This window comes from Agelaius tricolor, unplaced genomic scaffold (assembly GCF_023055355.1).
Source record: "Agelaius tricolor isolate 1412-34295 unplaced genomic scaffold, bAgeTri1.0.p SCAF_9, whole genome shotgun sequence".
Lineage (NCBI taxonomy): Eukaryota > Metazoa > Chordata > Aves > Passeriformes > Icteridae > Agelaius > Agelaius tricolor.
This window is the reverse complement of record NW_027269269.1, coordinates 39,547,895-39,574,126: the sequence shown is the minus strand read 5'-3', so window position 1 is coordinate 39,574,126 and position 26,232 is coordinate 39,547,895. Positions and strand designations below refer to the sequence as shown.

The 26,232-nt window shown below is 41.1% G+C and overlaps 1 protein-coding gene across 14 annotated transcripts in view; it reads right to left on the bottom strand.

Moving 5' to 3' along the window:
• ROBO2 (roundabout guidance receptor 2) overlaps window positions 1-26,232 on the bottom strand; it is a 1,036,281-nt gene that overhangs the window by 427,032 nt on the left and 583,017 nt on the right. Inside the window, exon 1 of one of the 14 annotated variants that reach the window (XM_071433687.1) lies at window positions 15,136-16,154. The exons of the other annotated variants lie outside the window; for them this stretch is intronic. Within the exon in view, the coding sequence (XP_071289788.1) occupies window positions 15,136-15,190 (55 nt within the window). The 5' untranslated portion in view covers window positions 15,191-16,154. Of the gene's footprint in view, window positions 1-15,135; window positions 16,155-26,232 lie in introns of those variants that run through there. 14 annotated transcript variants of the gene reach the window in all.

Genomic DNA, 26,232 nt, shown 5'->3' with positions numbered 1-26,232 from the left:
AGTGCCTCACTGGTGTGGGCAAGACATGTCAGGTGTCAGGAACACCATGTTCTAACAATATTTCTCTAAAATTCTGAGTATTTGGTTTGTCAAAGAGACAGCCACAGTGCCACACAGCCAGGTCTATCATCACTGTCCACCTCATTTTATCAAGGGAAGGATTCTGAAGCACAGGCATCGATTCTCCCCCATGAGCAGAAAGAGGAACAAGAGCCAGTGACATCTACGTTGCATTAGATACATATTCCATGAACACTCAAACACTTTAGTGGACTGATCCATCTTATTTTTGCTTTATTTACTGGCAGTGAGTAAAGCTTCCAAAAATCCTTACAAAGCAAAAGCTCTTCTCTTACTGGAAAAGTAAAACAAAACCAGAAAGACCTATTTTTAAAGAAGATGTTACTGAAACTACAGCAGTATTTTTGCTGATTTTGATGTATTTGGAAAGGAGCAAAAGAAGGTCTGTAAGACAGTATTTATTTTTCTATTATGTTTGTTTTACTTTGTTACTTTTTGAATCTGCTACTATCATTTGTATTCTTGTTATTTTTTCTCCCTCTTGGATATGCCTTTTTTCACTAAAAACTCACAGTATAAGCTCTTGGAAAACTACTTACAAACCCTCTATAAAATTTCTTTCTTGAAGAAACGGGAAAAAAATAGTCATTTTTACTGTCAATTTATCTACTTATCCCAACAGTAAGACAGCATTAACAAATATTTTAAGAAGGACACTATTAATTCTCCTCAAAACTATCTAAGTAAATACCCTCCAAGTGATGTTAAGGCCTGTTAACAATAGTTGCATTTGCCATTTAAAGCAAAAATAAATGCAAGTGAAAGTAATAAGCAATATCTATTTATAGCTCTCCAAGACAGCTGCACCAAGAATACAACATGCAATAGAATAATTTTCTGATTTATTTCTTTGGCTTATAACATCCAGCTAGGTTTTATTTATATCACATGCATATGCAACCAATTCATATTGATTTGTAAAAAAAGCTTATATATAGGAAAGTAAATTGTGATCTGAAAAGTCTTCTGACCCAGCAGAGAATATTAAAGAATCTATTCTCTCTCCAGGTACTCAGTGTACAGCCTGAGCAATTTCTTTGCTGAAAGGGCTGATAAACATTGGAATGGGCTGCTCAGGGAAGAGGTGGAATGACTGTTCCTAAAAGAGTTCAACAAATGACTGGAGATGGCACTGAGTGCCATGGTTCAGTTGAGTTGGAGGTGATCAGTTAGAGGGGTTGGACTTACTGACCTTGGAGCTCTTCTTCCACCTTAATGATTCTATTTCCTTTAAATGTCTGGTAACTCCTGTTTCCAGGAGAATTATAACTTATAATTACTCACAAGAGTTATAACTCCTCATCCAAAGAGTGACACAATTTATTCTACCCTCATCCCTGTTTTGGGAATACCAAGCAGTCTAGTAAGACAGCTGGACACAAATGCTAAGAGGCATGAAGGGAATTTGTTGTCAAATAATGCCCCTGCTTTTCTAATTTGCAAACTAGTTTTAAAATAGATTTTTGGCTGCTCTAATCATAAAAAAATTTAGTCCTGAGGACAGATGCAGCTAAAGGTGGTTACCATAAGTCAACAGCCAGCCTCTATTTGAAGAGGAAATAAATGTAGCTTTTTTTCCATGGTGTTACAGACTTCTTTCCTAAACTGCTGACTGCACCTCTTACTGCTTAATCTATTGTACATCATTGTCTTGGTTTCCCACTGGTTTTCTAATGGAGCACAGGTGAAGCTTCTGATATCTGTTAACCTCCTTTTTTTTTTTTTTGTTCCTCTGAGTGGACTCTTAACAGCACCATTTTCTTTTTTTTCCTGATTACAACTTCATACTTAGTTTTAATTCACTCTCTTAAGTTTTGTGTAATCATAAAAAACAAACCAAAACCAAACCAACAAACAAAACTTCCTTCTCAGCATTAACCTCCCACATTGCCAACCACAACAAAACCAAAACTGTGGCCCCACTGATGCTGATGACAAAATTCCCAGCATCTTGTGCTGAGTCAGGGTTTCATCTACATTGCACAAAAAGTAAGAAAGATTAGGATCAACTATAGATTAAAAAAAAACAAAAAAAAAAAACAAACTTTCATCCAGAAATATTTCATCCAGCTTACCTAGCAAATTAAGAGAATTCTCTCACAAGATGTTTTGCACAGTACATATTTAGTACTTAATTCATTATCATAGAATCACAGAATATTCTCAGTTGGAAGGGAACCATAAGGATTATCAAAGTCCATCCCAGTTTACTTTCCTATATGTAATACCAATTTATAAAAAAGCTTATATATAAGAAAGTAAACTATGCACAGGACAGCCCCAAGAATCCCACCATGTGCCTGAGAGCATTGTCCAAATGCTTCTTGAGCTCTGTGAGGCTGCTGCTCTGACCGCTGCCCTGGGGAGCCTGTTCCAGTGCCCAACCACCCTCTGGGGAAAGAACCTTTGCCTGATATCCACCCTAAACCTTCCCCTGACACAGCCTCGGGCCATTCTCTTGGGTCCTGTCACTGCTCACAGAGATCAATGTCTGCCCCTCCACTTCCCCTCACGAGAATGCTGAACACTCCAATGAGGTCTCCTCCCAGTCTCCTTTTCTCTTATGCACATATATCATGTATAGATTATATAAACATAACAGAAATGAAGTCCTCAAATAATACCAATTATTTCAAGAGTAGTATCAGCACAATAATTTCCTCAAATGTTGTTACTTATAAGGTTATGCCTACCCGGTATCTCTAAGCTTTTCATGTTATTTTTTTCCTAACAACTGGGTAGAACACTAAAGAAACAACAGCCGTTGATATTTAAAGTTTATTATCCTTCTATGTCTCAATATTTCATAAATAGAGAAAGTTCAAACATTTGCAAGAATAGTAAACTTAACAGATCATGTATAAACAGTTATCTGCAGTTCTCACTAGACTGAAAGAGACAATTCTCCATGACAGAGGAGAAATTCATATGTTTTAAAACTAAATGGAAGACTTAAGATACGGTTTAATTTTCAGGAAGGTACGTCTTTCGAACTTCACATAAAATTTGGTTTGCACATGTAAATTTTGTAAGTTTATATTTTCTCAAGGCTCTAGTTAAGCATGGCTGAAGATTATGCCCCCACAGAACTTTATCTATGCAGAGAATTCATCAAGTAACCCTGCCAGAGGACTAAGTTTCTTATAATGGTACTTCCCTCACCAACACTGCCTTCCCCCCCTCCAACACTTGCTGTCCTTTAATTCTTCATATTCAAGCAACATGGTTAGAAAACAGCAGCCAGAGGAGAATGAACAGAACAGAAAAGGAGCTGGAAAATTAAGTAAAGCAATTGACAAGAAAACAAGATAGAACAAACTCTTCAACTATGAAATAGAAGGAGGCAAGTGACATGAATAAAACACAGAAGATGAAGCAGATGAAGAGCACAGGGAATGAAAATCTATAAACACAAGAGCATGTTTTTATCCCTGGCCTGGAATAAATCTAGAAGTTTCAACTCCACTGATTTCTGTATAGTGAGCTAAGACATTTCTCATTTTCTGGCCTATGCAGAGGAAAATGTTCTACAATTAGAAATGTAAAGCACTGAGAGTGAGGAGATATCACATTTGAAACTTGACAAGAAACTCACACATCTTTTATCATAGCAAAATGCCAGGAAATAGACTTAGAAGGAGGGGAGAAAGAAAGTGTAAGAGATGGTCAAAGATTTGTCTCCTATGAAAGGAAAAGTGAATGCAAACCTGCCTTCCTTACTTGCTTTTCCATTTCAATATCACAGCTATAAACTGCTCCTTATTTAAATGGATGTAGGCTACTTAACCTGAAAGAAGGTTATTCTGCAAAGGCATTGGGCTCTGGGGAACAGATGAGATCTCTGGAAAATGGTCCTTCCTTCAGCATGTTGAATTGTATGAATAAGGAAAGGAAACAGGAAAGACATTCAGCTAAATGTCACCATCTACTAGAGGTTTTGTCTAATTTCAGACAAGCCCACAGATACCACTTCTTTCCTGACTCCTTCCCTAGCATATTTAGGCTCCCAGAGGGACAAGCAAGGACAAGCATTGCTCAATACTCCACCTCAGCAGTGCCTGCTCCCCCCACAACCCCTGTCCCAAGCCAGCAGTGCTGAACCTCCCTCTGCCTCTTTCTCCCGCTTGATTCAGTGTGGCAGGACTACCAAGTAACAGGAAGGAAAATTTTTACTAGAAGGCATATTTAATGGTCTGTGATTCTTCCATTTTGATTCTCCTGGACCTCAAAAGTTGCCTTGTTTTAGATGTCAGACAAACAGATGGAGAAGCAGCAGAAACAGTTCAAGTCACCCTTCTTCCTCAACTATAAACAACTGCACACCTCTCCCACCATCAGCTGTGCTCCAGGAGACCAAATCTCACTATTCCTTCTGCCATGGGGTTCCTAAGTGGCACTGGGCACGTCCTTTATATTGACATATGAACAGCTAATCCAAATTCTTTAAGCAATACCCACATTCAGCGTGGATACTGGTTAAAGAATTTGGATTAGCTTTGGTTAAACCGTGTCGGTCTCCCCGTGCAGGTCTCAGCAGGAGGAAAGACAACAGTGCTTTGGGGGTAGCATTGAAGAACAACTGAGGCAACATCTGCTGTGATTTATGGAGGGAAAATTCTCAGTCTCAGCACTTGCAGCTTTCATGGAAGTAACTGAAAACTCAGCTGTACTTTGGATGGTATTCAAACTACTCCTAGAGTTTGCATGGATCAGGAAGAAAAAGAAAGAAAACCCACCACACACTAAAGAACCACACACACCCCCACCCCCATTAGCAGCCTGTAAGATAGAGACGGTTTCCTGTAATTTAACTTGCAACTCTTCCATCTCCATTTTTCCCTGGGGGAAAATTCAGCCCTGACCTAAACAGACACAAATTCTATTAAATTGCACTGGGACTCAATCCAGAACTGCCAGGTCACCCAACAGCCTTGAAAATATGGGTGAAGCCAGTTTTGTCCCTATGGGAATAACAAATCGTTACAAGTTGCTGCACTATTTTTCTAAGTACATCATCATTGAATGTCTCCATTATCTGCATGCCACTAAACTGAGTCAACACAACATTTTACATTGGTAATGAGACCCTTGGCCACTCACCATTTACTCCTGGTCAGGAATGATACAGGGCCTGTTCTGTCCACAGGCAGTCAGCTGTTTCCACAGCCCAAATCACAGATCCCTGCAGTCATACATTCAGTTTCCTCATTCACAGCACTAACACACAGCCTCTTGAGCAATCTTTCTTGAGAGATATAATTATTACTTTAAGACTGCTCTCCAGGCTAAGTTTCATTAAGCACTTGAGGAAAAAATATATTGTCTATACATTCATCCTGCCATCAATTTCAAGTGAAATCTGCCATAACTCTCATGATTTTGATAGTCTATTAATATAGACAATATTGCCAAATAATTTATACCCATTACATCACCACATACAACCATTTCTAACAGACAAGGTTTAAAAGCAGCCAACGACATTTAGATAAGGCCACTTTTAGATCATTGCAGAAGGTGATGGTCAAGTGATTCTTGCCACAACACAGAATTATTTGAAAAAGCATGATTTCAAAAGTGAATAAAGGGTTTCACAAACTAGAACAAGAGTACCACAATTATTAACAATCCTTTCTGATTTTAACACACATAATGCAACATTGCCACTTGAATGCTTCAAGAACACTGAGTATTTTGCTCTTTGAAATAGTTTGTAAACAACTTCAATATCTTGCACTAAAAACTGGCAGGAGCACTAGGAAGACCTAGTGCATGCTTTTCTAGCTCTAGCAAAAACCAGAAGGTATCAATCACGCAGGTTTAACAGCAGCTGACTGGAGCCATTCATTGAGTTGTGCATTGCTACCACTGTGCCTCCATGAATAAGTCTCAAAGTCTCCCCCTCCTTTTTTTGTTCCTCTGAGTGGACTCTTAACAGCACAATTTTCTTTTTTTTTTTTTTTAACTTTCTGAATGGCTTCAAGAGATCAGCTGGAAAGAAACACCATTAGTAAAAACAAAAGTTCTCAAAGAAAAAGTGGGAACAAAGTGGACATATTAGAGACAAGTTGTGATTCATGGCCTACACTGTGCTTTGCCCCTTTCTTTACCTCAATACACTTTTCAGTTTTACTGCTGGATAAGAGCAGGGCAGACCATTGCACTTCTCCTAGCAACCAAAAATCACTTAGGGGGGAAAAAAGGCATGTTGTCTGCTGAAAAGGGGGACAGAGATATTTGGGGTCATACAAAGACAGACATATGTTCTTTTGCATTTGACTCTAAATTGAGCAGTTGTCAAAAAAGAGTCAGTAAATAATAACAATAATAAGCAGTTCTGGTGAAACTGGTTTACACTGATTCATATTTACTTAAGTATCTGTTTGCCTACTTGTCACATTTCATTTCCTTTAATTCAGTGCTTTAATGGTTCCTACTACTGTTTAGAGTTTTGCATTCAGGCATATAAATTCTATCCTGTACAGTTTCTGAAGTTATTTTCTCTACTTACATCTACACACACTTCTAATGATCTCTCCATACAGTTGTTTTGGGCTTTTTTAATCTAGTTCTATACACTATTTCTAGAAAAAACTATTCTTAGGGATTTAAACACAACAGCGCTAAAAGACAATTTTATCATGGGATCCTCCTATTCTAAATGCTGAGATTTTATCCCATAGATAATATTTACACGTTAGAGAACACATTATCTGATCTCCTTTGGTAAAGGCTACACTGTACAATTTAAGATAATGAAACAAGCTCAAGCAGAAGAAAAAAAAAAACACACAGAATTTTGTAACTCAGACATACATCTGAATAGCCAAGTCACACTGACTAGCTTAAAACCAAAGCATTATAATTTAAAATCCAGTTTGGTGACAGAACAGATGCATAGATCAAGGATAAAATACAGCCTGCAGTACTTCTGATAGTTAATTTTTTTCCACTTGAAATCCTTTGTTTAATAGCTTTTGCCTTGACATAATCGAACCATTTTAGCCAGTCCACTGAATTCTTCTTACATATCATAAAAACACATATACAAAAAGCTTCAGCCAATTTATCACTGCACTTCTGCAGTGCATCAGGTTAAAGCCAGCTCAGACCTTGGTTCACTGCATCAAACTACAAATAAGCGTTTTCTTGAAGCACTCCAAACAAACCTGGACTAAAACAATTTAACAGACAAGCTTATTCACTTCATGGGTAAGTGATGAACAAACAAGCTAGCAATGATAAAAGCCTAAACATACTGAGTATGAAACAACCCTGCAGCACTCAGGGCCAGCACTCCCCTGGTAAGCACGACAGAGGTGCTTTGCTCCCCTGTTCATTCCCTACACCATCTAAAACCCAGTTCCTCTGCTGGGTATCTCTCTCCAGCAAGCCATGGACCTGGAATCAGGCTACTATTCCACTCTTTCTCCCAGCTGACAGTGCAGTTTCTCTCCCCAGAAAACTGTCAGAGTGTGGCAGTGCTCCTGTACACGCAGGAGCAATAAGCAGCTCCAGGTCTCAAAGGTGACATAAACACACTCTGGAAAGCGAGAAGGAGGATGCACCCACAGAGCCTTCACCTGCAGGCTTCTACTATGGAGTGACAGTCCCAAAGAGACCAAGCTCTCTAGGGAAAGAAAAGCCAGGTGAAGAAAACACACTTTTCCAACTAGTTTGGTCCAACAGCTTTGCAATGCCATTTGAATGTTTCTTAATACTGAAACTAACTATTGTCCATCTTTTAGTTGCAGAATTCTTTTCAGGATAAAATGAACTGTTAAAACTGGCCATTCCATTTGCCAGGATGAAGTCATCTGGGAGACAGAACATAAAGACCTTGAAAACTGCACAGAATGACAGCCTGAGAACCATGATTATAGAGCTCCTCCAGCACTGAATACTTTTCAGAACTGCTTTTTAACTCTTTGACATTTTCACAGCAGTAAAAAAAGTACCTCTGGTACTCTGGCATGAACTGTCCCTCCATTCACGATGAATGAGGACAAGTTGACTGATGTCAGTTACCTGACATTTTGGTTTCAAAAGGTTAAATTTTTTCCACTCAGTTTCTCTTGTAATCAATGGCAAGTGATTATTTTGAATGAACCACGGCTCTCTGTGTTTTACAACTTGCTGCTGGCCATTAATTCCTTACTTATTTGTCCAATCTGCATTTATGACAGGCACATCACAGAAATGCTCTTCTCTCCTTGGCACACTGCACTGAAGCTATAGAGGCAATGCCTAAATACAAATGAAAAGACCATATGCTGCAACAGACAGGGTGGCACGACCATCTAGGTAGTCTCTAATGAGTCAGACCATACTTAGCTCCTAGCATCCCCACTCATCCTACCAGATCATTTCCATATACCAGACCAAATAAACTGTTCTCCGAACTAATGTGAGGAAAAGTGGCAAAAGAAAGTAAAAGCAGGATATAACAAAGTACAAAGTAGCACAATGGCGGGTCCTTCACTGTCATCAGACTGAAGAATTCTGCTGGAACTGAAGTGGTACAATGAAGACTCACTGACAAGGGTAATTCTGCAAGCAAATGCCACATATCACTAAGGATGCTCCAAATCAAGCTTGGAATAGTGCCTTGTGCTTGCGCATTGAGCAACTGAAAATGATAAGGAATCAACCTGAAGACATTTTGTGCTCTTCCAGCCATCACTCAGGGAGGTAGAGCTGAAGGAGCATCCCCACAACCACGACAAATAACAGGACTGGAAGTCTGCAATAGCACACCTGCATGCACACAACCTCGATGGGTTACAAAATACACACTGGAATCACCAGATAAGGATGACCTTCAGTTATCAGCAAGCCAGAGACATGACAGTTCCTGGTAGAAACAGCAATGCAAACAAGCAACAAGGAATAATGTTTGCCAACCTATCTAGTATATAAGCAGAAAGCTCTCTCACAACCCAGTTAAACAGATGTATTAACTCAGGGATCTGCAGATAATAACTATTACTTACTTAGTTTACAGAAAAAAAAAATTGCTCAGAAAAAAAAAATCAAAAATGACTGGGGGAGAGTGGTAAAGAGCTTAAAGTTCAAAGCACATGCACAAGATACTTCTGCCAGAACAATGTTCAGATTAATATCCTCACTTCATATTTGCCCAGAACCCAGAGATGAATCTCAGTGAGCCCTGGCCATCAGAGCACAGCAGCTCAATATAAGCATCAGCAAGTTCTTACAGGGGTACTACTGGTTAGTTTATCCTTTGCTGCTCGTGTATTAATTGATGAAGACTATCATTTTAATAAAATTAAGAGAACATTTTTGATCTCTTCCATGACAGCAATGCCAAGACAAGCTGCAGAGGTGGAATTAAAAAGCCATTTTTTACTTCATGATCTTTTGGCTTGAAAAAGCATTAAGAAAGCATACCTTTACATACAGAACATTGTCACAACATATGCTGCAGCTGAGATGGCCACAAAACACCGAGAATCATCATACAATTTCAGAAAGCTCCCACCCATACAGAGTAACACCATACCACATCAGAAGGCTTCAGGAGAGAGCAACATCTCACCACTTCAGAAGGCTGCAAATATCTGCTCCTCTTGTTCTTTAGCCCAGCCTTTTATCCCCTCCTGGTTCATGCACTGCACCTGTGTGCCCTCTGTTCCCTTTGGTGGTTGGTCAGTGCCCCGGGGCACTCCATGGATCATTGCTGTAACGCTGCTCACCTGTTTCCCACAGCTGTAGCACATTGAGGATGAGGCTCAGCCCAGCCTCATGCCCAGTTATCACAAACTGTCTACCTACACGACATAGCACAAGAATTAGCTTTTTTGTTACAAAGGGCAACTCTGCTCTAGTAAAGAGAGCACTGTGGAAAGGAGTGAGCAGAACTGAGGCATCAATACACACTTGTACCCTCTAGTATTTTTGTAGTTGTTGTAGTGTTGCATGTAAGAAGAAGCCAGCTTGATCCTGTGGCAATCATCCTTTTATCAGTAAGCTAAGATAACATTGCCTGCTTTCTCAGTGTTCTGTGAACTCAACAGATTTCAGTGGTGCAGAATCAGAACCTAAAGTGATTGGCCTTATATAATTATCCACTATAACAACAAAAGTTATTAACCATGGGTGATTAGCAGTTATTTTGTTAAGGAAAAGGTTTGAGGTGAGGACAACACTAAACTCAATCTTATTTCTGAGCTTACAACTTCAACTGTTCAATTGTTGTCCACAATTTGTAACAAAAGTCAGTTGTGAGAGTAAAAATGGTGACACTAAAATACATATCTGCAAACCTCTCCTTCTATACAAATATTTTGCATTCGAAGATCTCCTAACTAACCGTCCACATGACTATCCTGCATAAAAGGTATCCTCAACATTTGATCTGAAGTAGTGATTTAGGATCAGATCCTGTACCCATCTATGTACCAAAACAAATTGTTTTGAACATACGTGGCATGTGTACTGTCAAAACATAAGTACAAGCATGCTCAGGCAACAATAGAAAGGAAATTGAAAAATTCAGTTATGTGTAAGAACCAAAAAGCCAACACATTTATTTATTTATTTATCTGGCAAGAGCAGAGTACTTGCTGTATTCCGCCACCTTCTTGTGAAATCAAGAGGTTTCTACAGAAAGGTAGAAAAGCACACCAGTAAGGGAGTCTCTTGGCAAGAGACAGCATCAATATGATCCCTAAGTATCCTCCCCAAGGTTGGTGTGAGAAGTGTGAGCCAGATGGCAGCCACGGGAAGAGCATGCTCAGCCACGCCAGCTGAGATAACAGATAAAACCTGACAGCAGCGTCCTCTTAGGTGGCTGAAACAGAATGCAGAGAACCTGTTAGCAATCTATTTAGCCCAGATCAATATTTGAATAGCAATTCAAGGGTAACAAATGGCTAAAAAGCCATTGCATACTCTTCAGTAATTTCCACTAAATGGTTCAGCAGTGGACAGAGCACGTCTTGAATTCAGGGCTATGAGCCCACATAGCATTGCTATGGAAAAGAGATTCCTGCAAATGGAGTTGAATGGACAGACCAGCCAAAGCCTCCTTTTTCTCTCATCACACTTTTTGGCACATCTCCTTGGTACTTTTTATGCATCCTTTAAAATGTACTTTAATTCTTTTGCCTACTTTTAAGGTTGCATATCTTTAGCCTGCATTGCTAAAACTCAATTTCCCCGAGCAATATCAATCCCATCATTACAGGGAGTTGCTAATGGAAGGATTATTGAAGTCAGTGCAACTCAGATAAAGGCTTAAAACCCCCTAATTTCAACTTTTCAGGAAGATTTGTGGAGTATCAGACCTTTTGCAGAACTCCAAATTAGCAAGGACACAAACCAAAGAACCTGGATTATCATTTACTTTTCAAGCAAATCCATCTCTGGAAGTACAATGACAGGGTTCCCTCATTGCTTATCTTCTGCACATAAAAACATATTGTTGCAATGGTGACTTACAAGACAGGAAGTAAAGAAAGCAAAATCTTAAGACTAATTCAGCAAAAACTGTCATCATAGGCATAAATTCATCCTTACTCAGCAAAGTTTTAAAGCCTATGATTAACTTGAAACATGTGTTTAAATTCTTATTAACTTCTGCAAGACTGTGGCTAAGAGATGGAAGCACTTAAATGTTCTGCAGAATTGGGTCCTATGGAAGAACAAGGTAGCAGAAACAAAACTGCAAACTCTCCAGAATTTTACTCTTAAGGCATTAAAATGCACACATTCCACAGAAGCAAAGGTTATCCATCAACAGCAAAACTCACATGAGAGATCAAGACCCTGTCAGCTCAAATATCCCCTGGAACAATATACTCCAGCTTTATATGTAAGCCATGTTCTCCAACAGGCAACAGGGACCTGCACAAGGCCACAGATGTGTAGATCATTGGCATGAAGAAATGAAATGAATTTTTAAAAAACAAAAAGGAAAAGAGATACAGAATGTTTCAGCCATCACACCATTTCAGATGCACACTTTCCATTAAGAAGTGCTTTTGAAATAATACTGTGATAAAAGGCTGTTTTTTCAGAATTATTCTCATATATCTTTAACACCTTCTCCCATTCAAGAGCATCACACTTGTAAGTTTTCAAGGGACTAAAAGCCAGCTCTGACATAAAAGGTTGTCATTTTCATTGGAAGTATTTCTGAGTCCTACCAGGCAAGGGTCTGGCTCACCAATACCTGTGTTCACATCAGTTGTTACCTTTTAATATTTGTTCTTCTAAACTTTATTAATTATTGGAAAAAGGACAACAAAACACAGAACAATATAAGAACAACCAATTGAACACTATTAAAAATCCACATGTAATCAGCTCATTTAACTCCAGTAGCAGGTGGCTTACTTTATGGTGCAGACTCTGTCTAGTGAGGTGTTCTGTTGTTTGTCTGTGTGTGTTTTGGTATTTGGGATTTTTTGTGTTTGATTTTTTCTTTGTTTGCTTTGTGTCAAGAACAATAACCAAGACTGATAGCTAAAGAAAAAGATAATGGAAGTTATTCACTCATCAGAGTGCAGGAACATCAAAAGCACAGTAATAAAACCCCTAAAACCTACATATGTGTGTGTAGCACATGTTTTCTGCCACTCTCATTGATCTGGGTAATTTTCAGGTGTTCTAAAACCATGGACAGCAAAAATAACTTTAGAAGAAAAATATTATCATTTTGATCTTTACCACTTTTCAACTACCAAATAAAAGGAAACTCAGAGGGAAAAGGATGGTTAACACGCCTCAAATGCTACAATGTCCATGTCTGGACCTCTTGCCAAGAATAAAAACAAAAACACCCAGTCAAGCCTAACAACAAAACCTCTCAAAGCCAGAAATGCACTAAGAGGTAACTTTCAAACATAGAAAACAAACAAAGGAACTATAAACAAGAAGTCTTTTGGGTTTTGTCTTTTATTCTTAAACTAAAGCATCACAAATGGTGCTGATGTTGATAGAGTTCTTTTCAAAGCAACTAGTGGTATATGTCAGCCTAAGATGTGATTGTAATTACTATGCTTCTAAAGAGACAAAAGCACTGTGTGCCAAGCTTGCCTGCCAGTATTTCTTCAAAGCTACTTGTTAGTCATTTCGACAATAACAGCTTATATCTACTTGGTCATGATGTGCTATCCACAAAGCTCTTTATTTATTTATTTCAGAGAGTTGTTAATGCAGGCAAACTTGACAGTCTCTGCAATATCTTCCCACAAAAGGGGAGTATCACACATATTCCGGGAGCTGCTTGGCCATTTCTTCCTAATGGTCCGGCTCTAAATTAGCTCTGTGCTTCACCTGCACCGCCCCACCCGCACAAAGCTAAGCCGGAACAAACGTTCTACATGTGTTCCCCATGACAAAACTCGAATAAATTATGTCGTGCTCCTGTCGTTCCAGCAAGCTGGTTAATTGCATTTGTTTCATATACCTCCAAACAGACTGGTACTTTAATTACATTCTGTAACACCAAGCTCCTCTGATTCACTCTGTCACTTCCACTGAGCACTTTAATTGTATTCCTTCTAGCTACATACACTTTTAAACACTTACTAATAATTACATTTCTATAACCTGATGTTTGCAGTTTGTACACAAAGATACATCCAATATTAGTGGCCTTAAAGATCTTTTGTCACAGCAAAAAAAAAAAAAGTAAAACATAAACTCCCTTCAGAACTATGATTGCACTGACAGACAAATGTTCTATTAAATCCTTTCACAGTTAAAACTTCTGTTTGGTTTAGCATGTGCCTACGTTATGTAGAAATTTTCTTATCGACTGACAAAACCTAAGACTTAACTGCAGAGCATGTCATGCACCCAAGGTAAAACTGCACTTGAATCTGTCCCTCTTCTGCCTCCTTTCCTGCTAGGGGGTGGTGGAGAAACACCCAAAGCGTTCTGTGACAGCAAACAATAAACCCTGAGCCCTCGCCTCGGGACTGATACAGCAAATGCTGCCAACAGCTTCTTGGAACAAAGTTTGCTCTGACAGACAGGCAGAAACATCCAGGGTCCCAGACAGTGCATTCACCTCAAAGGCAAAGGGCTGTTTAGCGCTGCCAACACCCAGCGCTAGCCGGGCTGTGGAGCATTGGGGCCAGCACACCCACGGTAGATGTTCGCTCCTAGTCGTGTGCTTGAGCTGCTCTGGTGTATCACGGCCTGAGCAGCAGCACAGCGCCCACCCCTCCTCTGAAAGGCAATTTGCCCTTGCACTGAAGTTCTCGCCCTGCTAAACCGTGCTTCCCCGAGATGGTAATTTACAGCTCCCCATCCAGCACTTAAACTCGAAACCGCAAGAAACGTTGCAGAGCACACCCAAAGGGGAGGGGGAGGGCGTTCATGAGGAAACCCACCCTTTCCCCAGACGTCGCTAAAGCTTCATGCAAACCCTCCCTCCGGGGAGCTCGGCATGAGCACAGCGCTGCCGGGGGGACGCTGCCGCCCCACCTGCCCGGCTCGGCGGAGAGAGGCGGAGCGGGGTGGTCGGGGCCGCCGCCGCCCCGCGCTCCCTGCCCGCCTCCCTTCCCTCCCTTCCTTCCCTTCCCGCCGCTCGCCAGCGCCGAGCGAGGCGCTGAGGGACTCTGGAAATCCGCCAGTCCGCCTCACCTGGAGCCCAGGCAGGGCTAACCTATTTATTTCATCAGCTGGCTCTACCCGTGGAAAGTTTAACAATAGAAGGCGGCAAAGTAACACCAGCTACAACAGCGCTCTGCTTCTCTTTCCCCCTTCCCGCTCCCCACCCCCAAATAAAAGATTTATCACGGTAGTTTTTTTTACTCTTTGCTCGCCACCTCAAGCTGACATTATTCCATTCATAAGCTGCTTTTCCATTAAGTTAGGAGACGGGAAGAGCTGCTTATTGGAAACATACATTCTCCCTCTTCCGATCCCTCCCTCCCCAAATACCATTTTTATACCAGAAACAAACTTAGGGCTCTGTAACGTTAAAGCTTATAATGCCATCCATGTGCTGTCCCAAATCAAATTCAGATGAAGGGGATTTCTGCACAGAAATGACATATCTAAAATAAGCGAACTTACCATAGACTTGTAAAAACGCAAATCCGAAGAGCAGGAGTGGCGTCAGCAGACCCATTTTGACATATTAAAAACAATCCCGATCGCTTGCGAGACCAATTCCACGGAGATTAAAAAAAAAAGAAAAGAAAAAAAAAAAAGAGAGAAAAAAAAGAAAAAAAGTATCCAAAGCCAGTAAGAGGTAGGTCCAAAAGTTTTCAGTTTCCTAGCAGCTACTTAAAGTGGAAAGGGAAATCTTCAATTCAGAAGCTGGAGATGCAAAGGTCTTGAATGTGACACTTTTAGATCCATACAGATTAGAGGAGCAGCGAGTGAGCTCCGAAGGCTTCTGCTTTGCACACACGCTCCTTCCTAAATTCCCACCAATCCAGCCCAAGCAGGGGAATTATTCAAGTGTGTCTAAGACTCTCTTTAGGATCCATGGCAATCCAAAAGCAAGCTCTTTCTTCGGAAGACAAGGAGAGACTCTGAGAAAGGACCTGATTCCTAGAAAGTGCTCCACAAACTTCCCGGCACTTTGCAGGAAAACCATTGGTTTGGTTCGGCTATTTTGCCTTCCTCTCGCTCTCGCCCTCCCCCTACCCCCTTTCTCTCTCCCTTTCTCTCCCCAAATCAGTTCAAGCTGCAGAGTTTCTCACTTAACTTCCATAATAGGAACGCCCAGGCAATGTGCTACACGGGAGGGGAACGGCTTGCTTTCTCAGCATCCCCTCAAAAGAGAAAAAAGATAATGAAGAAAGAAAAAAAAAAAAATTAAAGCCGTGTCCCCTGCACCTCCCTCCTCACTGGCAGCGGAGCGGGAACTGTATGAGGGCAGGAGCCCGGCGCGGTGCCGAGCGCTGGCGGGGGCTGCGCGGAGTTGGGGGCTCTCCCAACGCCGCGGCTCTCCCGGGCGGCCCCGGACTCCGCCGCTCCTCTCCTCGCTCCGCTCCTCTCCCGCCGCCTCCGCCTCCCGCCGGCGCGGACACACCGGCTGGCAGGGAGAGGGAGGAGAATGAGCGCGGCTCCCGAGGCTGCCTGGGGAAGGGAGGCTGCGGGGTGTGGACTAAACCACTGCGCTCCACACCCACGCGTCCCTCTCTCTCTCTTTCTCTCTCTCTCTCTCCTCCCGGGGTAGGGAGATGGGGACGGCGATGCCAGCAGGCAGCCGCAGGGCTGGGAATCAGGATCGCTGCCTCCCCTCTACAGTTGGGTGTAGGTAGGATTTACATGATTGCTCCTCACCGCTTCCTCTTTAATGGGCAGCTAATTTTTCGGTAAGTGATTTTCATGGAACTGTTCTCTAATTATTCATTTTCCCTCTCGCGCGCGCACGCAGGCGCTCGGGAGTGAGACCCTTGGAAGGCTATTCCCCAGGGATTTCTCTGCTGGCCCGCTCTGTGGAAAAGGAAGGAAATGTGGCAAATAAAATAAAACACAAAACAAAAGGTCGCACGTGTCCCACAGAGCCGGCGGGCTCTGCCGAAACCCAGGAGCCTCCAGCCTCCCTTAGGCCCCTCGGATGCAGCGCAGCTCCCGCCAGAGGGAAAGTTTGGAGGTCCCCGGAGGTGGCAGTGACGGAGCCGGGAGAACGAGCCGCCTTCGCCCCCCAGGAGCCGGGAGAACAGCCCCTCTCCCACAGACGCTCGGAACAAACCCCGAAGCACCACAGCAGAGAGAGGGAGGGACACGGGGGAAGGAGCCACGCGGAGGAAAGCGGGTTGTAAGCGGCTCCCGGTGCCGGAGCCGGGCAGACCCCGAGAGGGGGCACAGAGATCCCGTGAGGGGTCTGAGACAGCCCGTGAGAGAGACAAAGATACCCAGTGAGGGGAGCACTGACACCCCGCGATGGGGACACACACCATGTGAGGGGTAGCCCGTGATGGGGCACAGACGCCCCTAAAGGGGTCACACACACCCCGGCGATGACAGACACAGCTGAGGGGTCACACACCCCCCAGAGGGGACACGGACGCCCCGCTGGGGATGCGCAGACACCCCGGAGGGGCACAGACACCCGGTTAGAGGGACATAACCACCAAATGAATGGTCACAGACACCCCATTACAGGGACACAGGCACCCCGTTAAGGAGGAACAGACACCCTGTTACGGGGTCGCACACACGCCAGGGGTCACAGACACCCCGTTAAGGGCACACACGAACCCCGCTAAGGGGTCGCACACACGCCGCGCTGGGACACAGATGCCCCTTCAGGGTCTCCCACACACACGGCCGGGGCGGCCCCGCTGTCCCGCCCGCCCGGGCCGGCGGCAGCGCCTCACGGTGAAGCCCGAGCGCCCCCTACTGCCGGGCTGCGGGCAGCGGCCGCCCCCGCGCTGCCTTTGTCGCCGCGGCTCTGGGGGTCCCCAAAGGTTTCATCTCGCCTTGCTTTCTTCCTTTTTCTTTTTTCCCCCCACCTTTATTTTGAATATGCTAGAGAGAGATTTATTCATTTAATAATTTCTTCACGCAAAGGATCCGAACCGTATCTGTGCATAATTTCTGCTGCCCACACATACTCCCATAAATGGTCTGCAAGTTAATTCTTCCTTAGTTCTTGTGTGCAGTCAGTGACAGCTATTTTACCCTACCCAAACGTTGCAGTGTCAGGGGTTTTTAAGTGTCTGAAATTACTATGGAGACTTCATACAAAGCCAGGTAACAACTCCAACGCCTCTTGATGCTAATCAGGAATGGTGTCCCCTAATACTCACAATATGCCCTGCAGATAAATACCATAGAATCACAAAATGGTTTGGGTTGGAAGGGACTTAAAAGGTCAGTTCTGAACCCCCTGCCACGGGCAGGAGCACCTTCCACTAGACCAGGTTGCTCAGGGTTCATTCAGCCTGGCCTTGAACACTTCCAGGGATGGGGCATCCACAGCTCCTCTGGACAACCTGGGCCAGGGCCTCACCACCCTCACAATAAACCATTTTTTTCTTAATGTCTAATATAAGCCTACTCTCTCTCAGTTTAAAGCCCTTCCCCCTTGTCCTATCCCTCGATCCTCTTGTCAAGAAGTCCATCTCCATCTTTCCTGTGGGCTCCCTTCAGGTACTGGGAGGTCCCAATGAGGTCACCCCAGAGCCTTCTCTTTCTCAGGCAGAACAATCCCAATTCTCTCAGCCTTTAATTTGCCTGCTCCATCCCTGTGATCCCCTTGGTGCCTGCTCTGGCCTGGCTCCAGCAGGTCCCTGTCCTTGCTGTGCTGGGAACCCAGAGCTGGATGCAGCCCTGCAGGTGAGGTCTCACCAAAGCAGAGGAGAGGAGAGGAATCTGCTCCCTTCCATGCTAATCATATATTACTACACCTGAAGATTACTTCATGAAGAAAGCTATAAGACTAATTAGGCTAAAGTGATCCCAAAGTTCTTCTTTGTCATTGTGTTTGTGAATTGGCAAAACAAAAGGACCATAACTACCCAGTGCCAGTCTGTATAAAATACATGAAATATTGAAGAATATTTCCCTTTTTAGTGGACATTTGAAATACCATGGTGCTACTGAACATGCTGACTTGTTCAAAGCAAAGTTTTAAATTGTAAATAGCTTAACAATGTACAGTTCTTTTCCTGCTTCTCAAATAAATTTAAGATAAATTTAATAATAGTTGATGTAGGCCAGAACACTTTATAGATATATACAGTCTTCAAAACCCTTAGGTACAGAGGTAGCCATAGAAGAGTGTAATGACCTATACAAACACTCCCAGTAAAATCAGTGGATTATCCATTATAGCTCCTATTTTATTCATTCACTTCCAGAGAATACCACTTTTCAACTATTAAACACTTTCTAAATAAAACTTTGAAAAGTTTCAGCCAAATTCAACCAAGCTTTTTCATGCATAGATTTTGCTCATGTGTGTATCACTGATTTTTTTTTTTTTCCTTTGAGAAGATTTAGCAGTTCCCCAAAATAAAATCAAAGGTCATCCAAGGATGTGCAGGATCAGTAGAGCAGAGGTACAAATGTGTTATGGTTTACAAGCACAGGACAAGTCACAGGTCAGAGTCACTGGCCTGTGAGCAGGGTTTGCCAGGAACAGTGTGTGCTTCCATTCTGAGATGTGGTCCAATACTGGAATAAAAAAACATATGCTTGTCTCTCTGCTCTTTCAATAACCTCCAGTGAGCATGGCCAACAGGACAGATGTTCTCTGCTTGAATAGCAAAGTCTGTACAGAGGAACTGAGTGTGCCAACTATTTGTTTGGCCACGAGCAATATGCCACCTGATTAAATACTTGTGCGGGCAGGATGAGGAAAAGACTTGTCAGGAGCAGTGCACATAAAGCTTCAGTTCAAAGGGTGTTGTTGAGAGGAGACTTTTGAACAGGAAATGGCACAGTAAGTTTGGACTAATTCATACTCAGGTCAGCCATCAAGTCAGGCAGGACTAATCTGGTAAAGCAGCAGTGAGATCAGATTTGTCAGTGTTACAAGTAAAAGTTTCATTGCTTTCCCAGTCTGATATTTCATATAACTGATTCCTAGACCTATACATCTGCATTAAAAGAAATATTTAGTGTATGAAAGATTGCATCCAGTGCTTAAAAAACCAGTGCTCTAAGCATAGCCCTCTATTTTCAACCATTCACAGAATTTTTCTTCTAAACCAAAATTACAATTTCTAGTGTTACACGTGTATATAAAATACTCTATTTTCTGGTTGCCATAAACCCCTCTTGTTATCATCTGAAAGAAGAAAGGTTGAAGTTGAGGTGGATCATACAGAATTTCTGGTGGATACCAGAGCTATTCACCAGTCAATTACTGAAAGTGAAAAGAGGTCTTAAATATCAAAAAATATACACATGATGCCTAATTTAAATGTAGGCAACTAAGTTAAGAGCCTGGTCCTTCTAGACTCTGGAATAGAGCAAAAGGCAGATCCACAGACTGATTCAGAGTATGTAATGTTAGGCAGCATCAGAAACACATAAAGAGAAAGGAAGAAAAATGACACAGTGAGCATGGTCCTTCCCAGAGAACAGACTTTTGTCTTCCTCTGTGCTTTTCTGTTCCAGGTCACTGGCTTCTGATGCCATCTGACTATTGAATACATGATGAGAGAACAGAATTTATAGATTTTAATCCTTATAAATGCTGAAGCATGATTATTATTCCTGCTACAATCAATAAGGTCTTCCACAGGAAGATGAGAGGGAAATCGGGAGCTGGGTCCAGGAAAAGGAGACATATTGGTAGAAACAGTGTAGGTACTGTGGCTAGATATGTCTCAGAAAGCCCCCTGAATAATAGTTTTCCTGCATACCATAACTTGGATAACTCTGACTAATCTGTTTTTCTTAAACCACCTTTGTGGATTTAAAAAAGAATAAAAAAAAAAAAAAATAGTGGCAGAAGCATTTGCTTTTTCCTCTGTCTCACAGGTGTCTCTTGCAGCACAGAGTGTCACCTTCTGCTACAACATTAAAAAATTCCTGAGTTGTGGCATCTGAATTCAGAGTTTTTCTCTGGAACTACCCATCAAGCACCACCAAGAACCCTATTTTGAAATGTCCTTACTTTGCTAGACTGAGTCAGTATGTCTGCACTATTTTTAGTTACTAGTACAGCTACAGTGCTTACCACAATTATAAGAATGATCTACATCATTGGTAAGATAAATATTTGGCAAATTAAATTGTTGCAAGATTTTCATAGACATCTTATGCTCAATTTAGGGTTTACATCCACAGCTCATTAAATGTGCAAAAACTGGTAAAAGAAAGATTCTTTCTTGATAATCATTAAAAAAGCCTCACCTAAAATAAGTGCCACTTGATTATTTTAGAGTGAGATCCAGAGCAGGTAATAAGCACAAATACTTCACTGCAATGTGGGAAGTTTTGTATTCAGGTGTCAGGAAACAGGAATTACAAACAGGTGCCTGAGGGGACTGTGGAATCGCTGTCCCTGGAGATACTCAGAGTTCAATTGGACAATGTCCTAGACAATGAAGGTGAACCTGCTTTGAGCTGGACTAGAGGATCTCCAGGGGTCTCTTCTAACCCACATTTTTCCATTGTTCCATGATTCTGTGGCTGGCAATACTGATAAAGCTCCAATCATGCCAGTGTACTTTGTTTTACACCAAACACCAATGTTTCTTAGTAGAGAATTGTGTACTCAAGTGTTCAGTAGCGCTCACTTCTATTACAGAAATTACATAAAACTGCACATGCAAGCTATAAACAGAAGAATTGCTTGATTTTCCTCAATTTTAAGCCTGTAGAAATAAGAGGAGCCTCTGCTGAGAGATTCCTGTGCAGACTGAAGAGTGAACATTACAGGAGTAGAGGCACATTCCTTGCTCTCTTTTGATTGGAAACACTTTCCTTTGGAACTGCAGTATATAGAATTAATAACCTTTCTGCCAAGTGCAGTAAGTGGCACATCAGGCTTATTACTGTCTCCACAGCAGACTGCAGCATGAATTCATTATTTGCAGCAGGTCACACTGCATCCCTTTCAGTCCTTCCCCTGACTACATCTAGCTGGGCATTCCCCATGTCAGAAACTTCCTCTTACACACTAATATTTTCATACTGGTCTATCTTAAAATATCTCCTGATTGTAAGAGCTGTCAGTGTGCCTGTCTGCTGCATCAGGAACTTCTATTCCCTCTCTTATATCCAGAAATCTGTAAATTATGCATTTCTTTTTCTAATGAAGTTAAAGTCAATTACTTTAATAAGATGAAGGCACCAATTATGATCTGTGTAAATAAGAACATCAAAGACACATTCCATCAACTAGAAATAAAATAGGTCTCCAAGAGTAATTTGGTTTATTCTTTTAACAGTGTGTCCACTATCTGGACATTCATTTTAAGTAAAAAATAACAAAAATGCACTCTGCCCTAATTGACACAAAACCCCAAAACCATTCCTTAAGTGACAAGGTAAACTTAATCTCCAAAGACAGTTTGGCTTTCCAGGGGGACATGAGGTGGTCATTGTGTAATTCCAAAAAAGAATAGGCATTTAAAATTAATAACTGGAAGGTGATAAAATCTTACTCTGACTACAGGAGAGATGGAAAAGTGAAATTCTCACTAGAAAAATTTATTTTTTCATAGTGCGATCAGATGGATTCATGTGAAATCAAGTGTAGCTACTGCACCCTGACTTCCAAGGATCAGAAAATCAGGCTATACTTCAACACACTTCTAACTGTACACAATGATACACAAACAAGTCTTAAACTGAGCTCCATATTCCTACATAATTATATTAGAAATAGCATGTTATGCTCTCTTATTAAGTGACATATGTCACACTTTCCATAACAAGTGCTTATTGACAGCCAACTAGATTAGCCAACAATATTTACACTTTAATTACAGCTTTTAAAATGGAAATGTGTAACTATAATATGTATATAAGTTAACAGTTGGGCTTGATATCTTAGAGGTCTTTTCCAACCTTAAAAATTCTGTGATTTTATTATATGATATGTTAACAGGGCCAAAATTCATAAAAGTAGACCCATGTGTGAATGTCCATTATGTTGATACCCATTTGTAGATGGGCAAATATTCTTATAATAGGCAGTGTTTAATTTAATAAGGTAGGAAACAAGATTTATTATGTCATTAACAAGTCAATTTACTTGGAAATTCTAATAGACACATCCAGTATTGTTGTTCAATCTTAAATGGCTTTTGAATTTAGCTGGATTCCATAGTGATTGTCCTGTAGAAGACAGCGCATTCCCTTTGTTACCTCTGGCCTCCAAAGTGCCCTTGGCACAGATAGGTTAGGCTTAGCATAATTTCTGCTTTATTACTGTCCTCAAATGTAATCATTTATTAGTCAAAGCAAGGACCAGTTGTGGAAGCAGAGACCCTCTGATTTATGAAGATGTCAGCTCCCAAGAATCTGGCCCATCGTTGTGGTGGCACCCCTAACAACATTAGAGGGTTGTGTTTGGGCCTACCAGTGGATTTGTAATGTTCCCAGCAGGTTATGATTCTTTTTTTGCAATATGGTGCTGTCAACACTGTTCTCATCAGTTATACATATCAGTGGATTATTAACAATATTTGTCAGACTTCTATATTAGTTTTGTCCCACAACAGCTTTGCCTCACTTCAGCAATAGAATTACATTTTACATTGTCTCAAGAAATGCTTTCAAATTAGAATTGATGTTTCAGTAGTATGATTTTTCACTGCTGATGTAATTTAGTTTTCTATCTAAATTTTTATATGAGTATATGACTTATTTTTAGAGGTGTGATCCTATTAAAGACAGCTGAAACATAGAGAGTTCCCACAGCAGAATTTGGGCTAATATCTTTCCCATGCACGGCAGACTAGAAGAGTGGTCAAGACTCATACAAATTTCAAAAGTAAATGGAAAAGAAACATAAAACAAGAAAAAACTTGAAACCTCAGAGCAAGACTTCTCCTTAAAAAGTATGCATTTAATCAAAATGTTGAATACAGACAAATGTAAACATCCAGTATCTTGTAGACTCACTAGAGGAGCTATCATATTTTGTATATACTGCAGCTAAAGCCATTATAGGATTTGATTGCTTAAATTGTATATAAAATCACCAAACTTTTACCAGAAAAAAATACGTGGGAATGTTTTCCTCTATGCTGATATCCCATTATACTGGGAGCAGCTGTGCCAGTACCCAGCCCCTTTAAAACCAATAAAACTGAACATGCAAAGGGGCCAGCTCAGAACACAGAAGCCAATGACTCATTTGAACGTCTGTCTCTGAACTGAAACACAAAATAGCAATTACCTCAGAGCTGCTTGCTGCCACAGCTAGGAAGACTCTCTCACATGTAAAGCACTCTACCCACACAACAAAAAATAGGGTTTTCCTTCTTTTTTCCTATTCATTGTACAGCTTGCATTGCTGCGCTGATGGTGGAATTTAGCACATTTCAATCTCAGGCACCAGTTCAAACCTTGCCCGCGATGATGGTGACCACAAGTTATTACTTGATTCCCACTTAAATTATTTTACAGTCAGCTCCTTGTAGACAAGAGAAACACATTGTAAGCTTATCTCAACCAGACAATCAGCAATAGCTCAGCACTCTAGGACAACCTGGAGAAGAATAGAGCATTTTGCACTGCCATGGCCCAGAAGGTTCTTATCTCGGGAATGAGGAAAGAATTGGGTTTCAACAGCATCTACCACAATGAGATCCTGTTACCAGGACTGTGTATCTGTGGACTTCTGTAATATAAATAGTAATTAAACCCCACTGCCCCATTACCTGCCAAAAGATTTTCTAAAAGAAATGTGTCTTCCACAATTCTAGAAAAAAGTTATGTAAAAAATTACTTTTTATCATCTCCCAAGGGAAAAAAAAAAAAACAACAAAATAAAACCCAACAAAAAAACATGCTCTTTAATCTGTAAGTGGCATATCTATTGAAATGTCAGATTTAAAGCATATGAGACAATGAGGGAAGCTACAAGATTATTTTTAAGTAAAAAAGGGTAAATACCAATACATATTAAATTCAGAATTTTGTAATAAAACTTATAGATATGTAGGTGGCACCAAATAATGAAGACACATGCAGGATTTATTATTTTGCTATAAAAAAACCCCAACAGTCCAGCCTGAAGAATAGAAGGAAGGAGATTATCTCATCTAAATTTGACCAGAATTTATTTCAAAAACTTCCATAAGTGCTTACAGGACTTGAATTCTTATATAACAAAAAAACACTTCAAGTCTTTTCCAATATCCTTTAGAAGAAGTAGCACAGCTGATCTCTAATAATTTTAAATAATGCAGCAGACCACCTGAGAAATTTTCCCTCTGGGAATTGTCGAGAACCTTTCAAGTGACCTCTATTTCAAAGAAAAATTGGCTTAAAATCCACTGTTCTTTTACTGTTGGCCACCACTGTTCTTCAGTGCTTCTGCAGGCGTAGAATAGAGCTGGTTATGTCATCACAAGTAGTACTGGCTTAGAGATCTGAGTACCACTTTTTTCCTTTCTTCCCTCCATAAATCCATTTTTCCCTTTGATCAGAAACTGTAGTGATAGGACAAGGGGGAATGGCTTCAAGCAGAAAGAGGACAGGTTTGGGTTAGATATTAGGAAGGAAATTCTGTACTGTGAGAGTGGTGAGGCACTGGGACAGGTTTCCCAGAGAAGTTGTAGATGCCCCACCTCTGGCTGGATGGGGATCTGAGCAACTCGGTCTAGTGGAGGGTGTCCCTTCCAACCCAAACCATTCTGTGATTCTGTGATTCTACCTAATTTCCTTAACACATGGCCTGGAAGTTGGTCAGTGATTCCACATATGCTCTGGTAGAAGTTTGAATCTATTAATTTACAAATGAACATAAATCCACATTGCACAAATGAAATGCACAACGTCTCCTGAGTCAGGGAGGAGCTTAAATCTTAGCCATCAATAATTTGCAGTGTCTACCCTTAAACTACTTAACATGAAAATCTAAAGGATTATATTTCTAAAATTTTGTGGAGGCCAGAACACATCAGCATATTTGCAGAAAAGTTTCCAGTTGCATAAATCATGTCTTGGACAAGGAATATGTAGAAAACTGATATAAGCCTTCCTTAACACCAACACAACAAAAAGAAGGAAGCTGGTGTCTGATACACACCGAGATGTCTCTTCCACCAGAAATAACATTACAGATGCAAAAGTCCCACAAGAAGGCTACAGCATCTAAGGCACTAAATCCTGGATTCTAAGGCAATGACTTAATTCAAATACTGCCAAGTGAAATGACAGTGGTGGACCAAACAATTGAGGAAAATACTCCTTAAAAGAGTGTCAAAATGAGGAAAAAAAAAAAAAAAAGAATGCTGAGTGACAGCAAGTGAATGTGAAGAACCTCTGGTATCTTACATGGATGTCTTGAAGCATCTTAAAATACATTGGAAATTTTGGATTTGAATTCTTTAAGTCCCTAGAAATCAAAGCTGTAATAATTAATAACCACCTTTCATAATCTAGGCAAATAGTAGATGATAGATGGTTCTTTTATATAGAAAAAGTGTCCCTTATTACATTTTCAAAAGTCTTGCTTACCATGAACGTTTTAGATCTACATCATATTTAAGATGCTTAAATCAAACTGCTTAATATTCT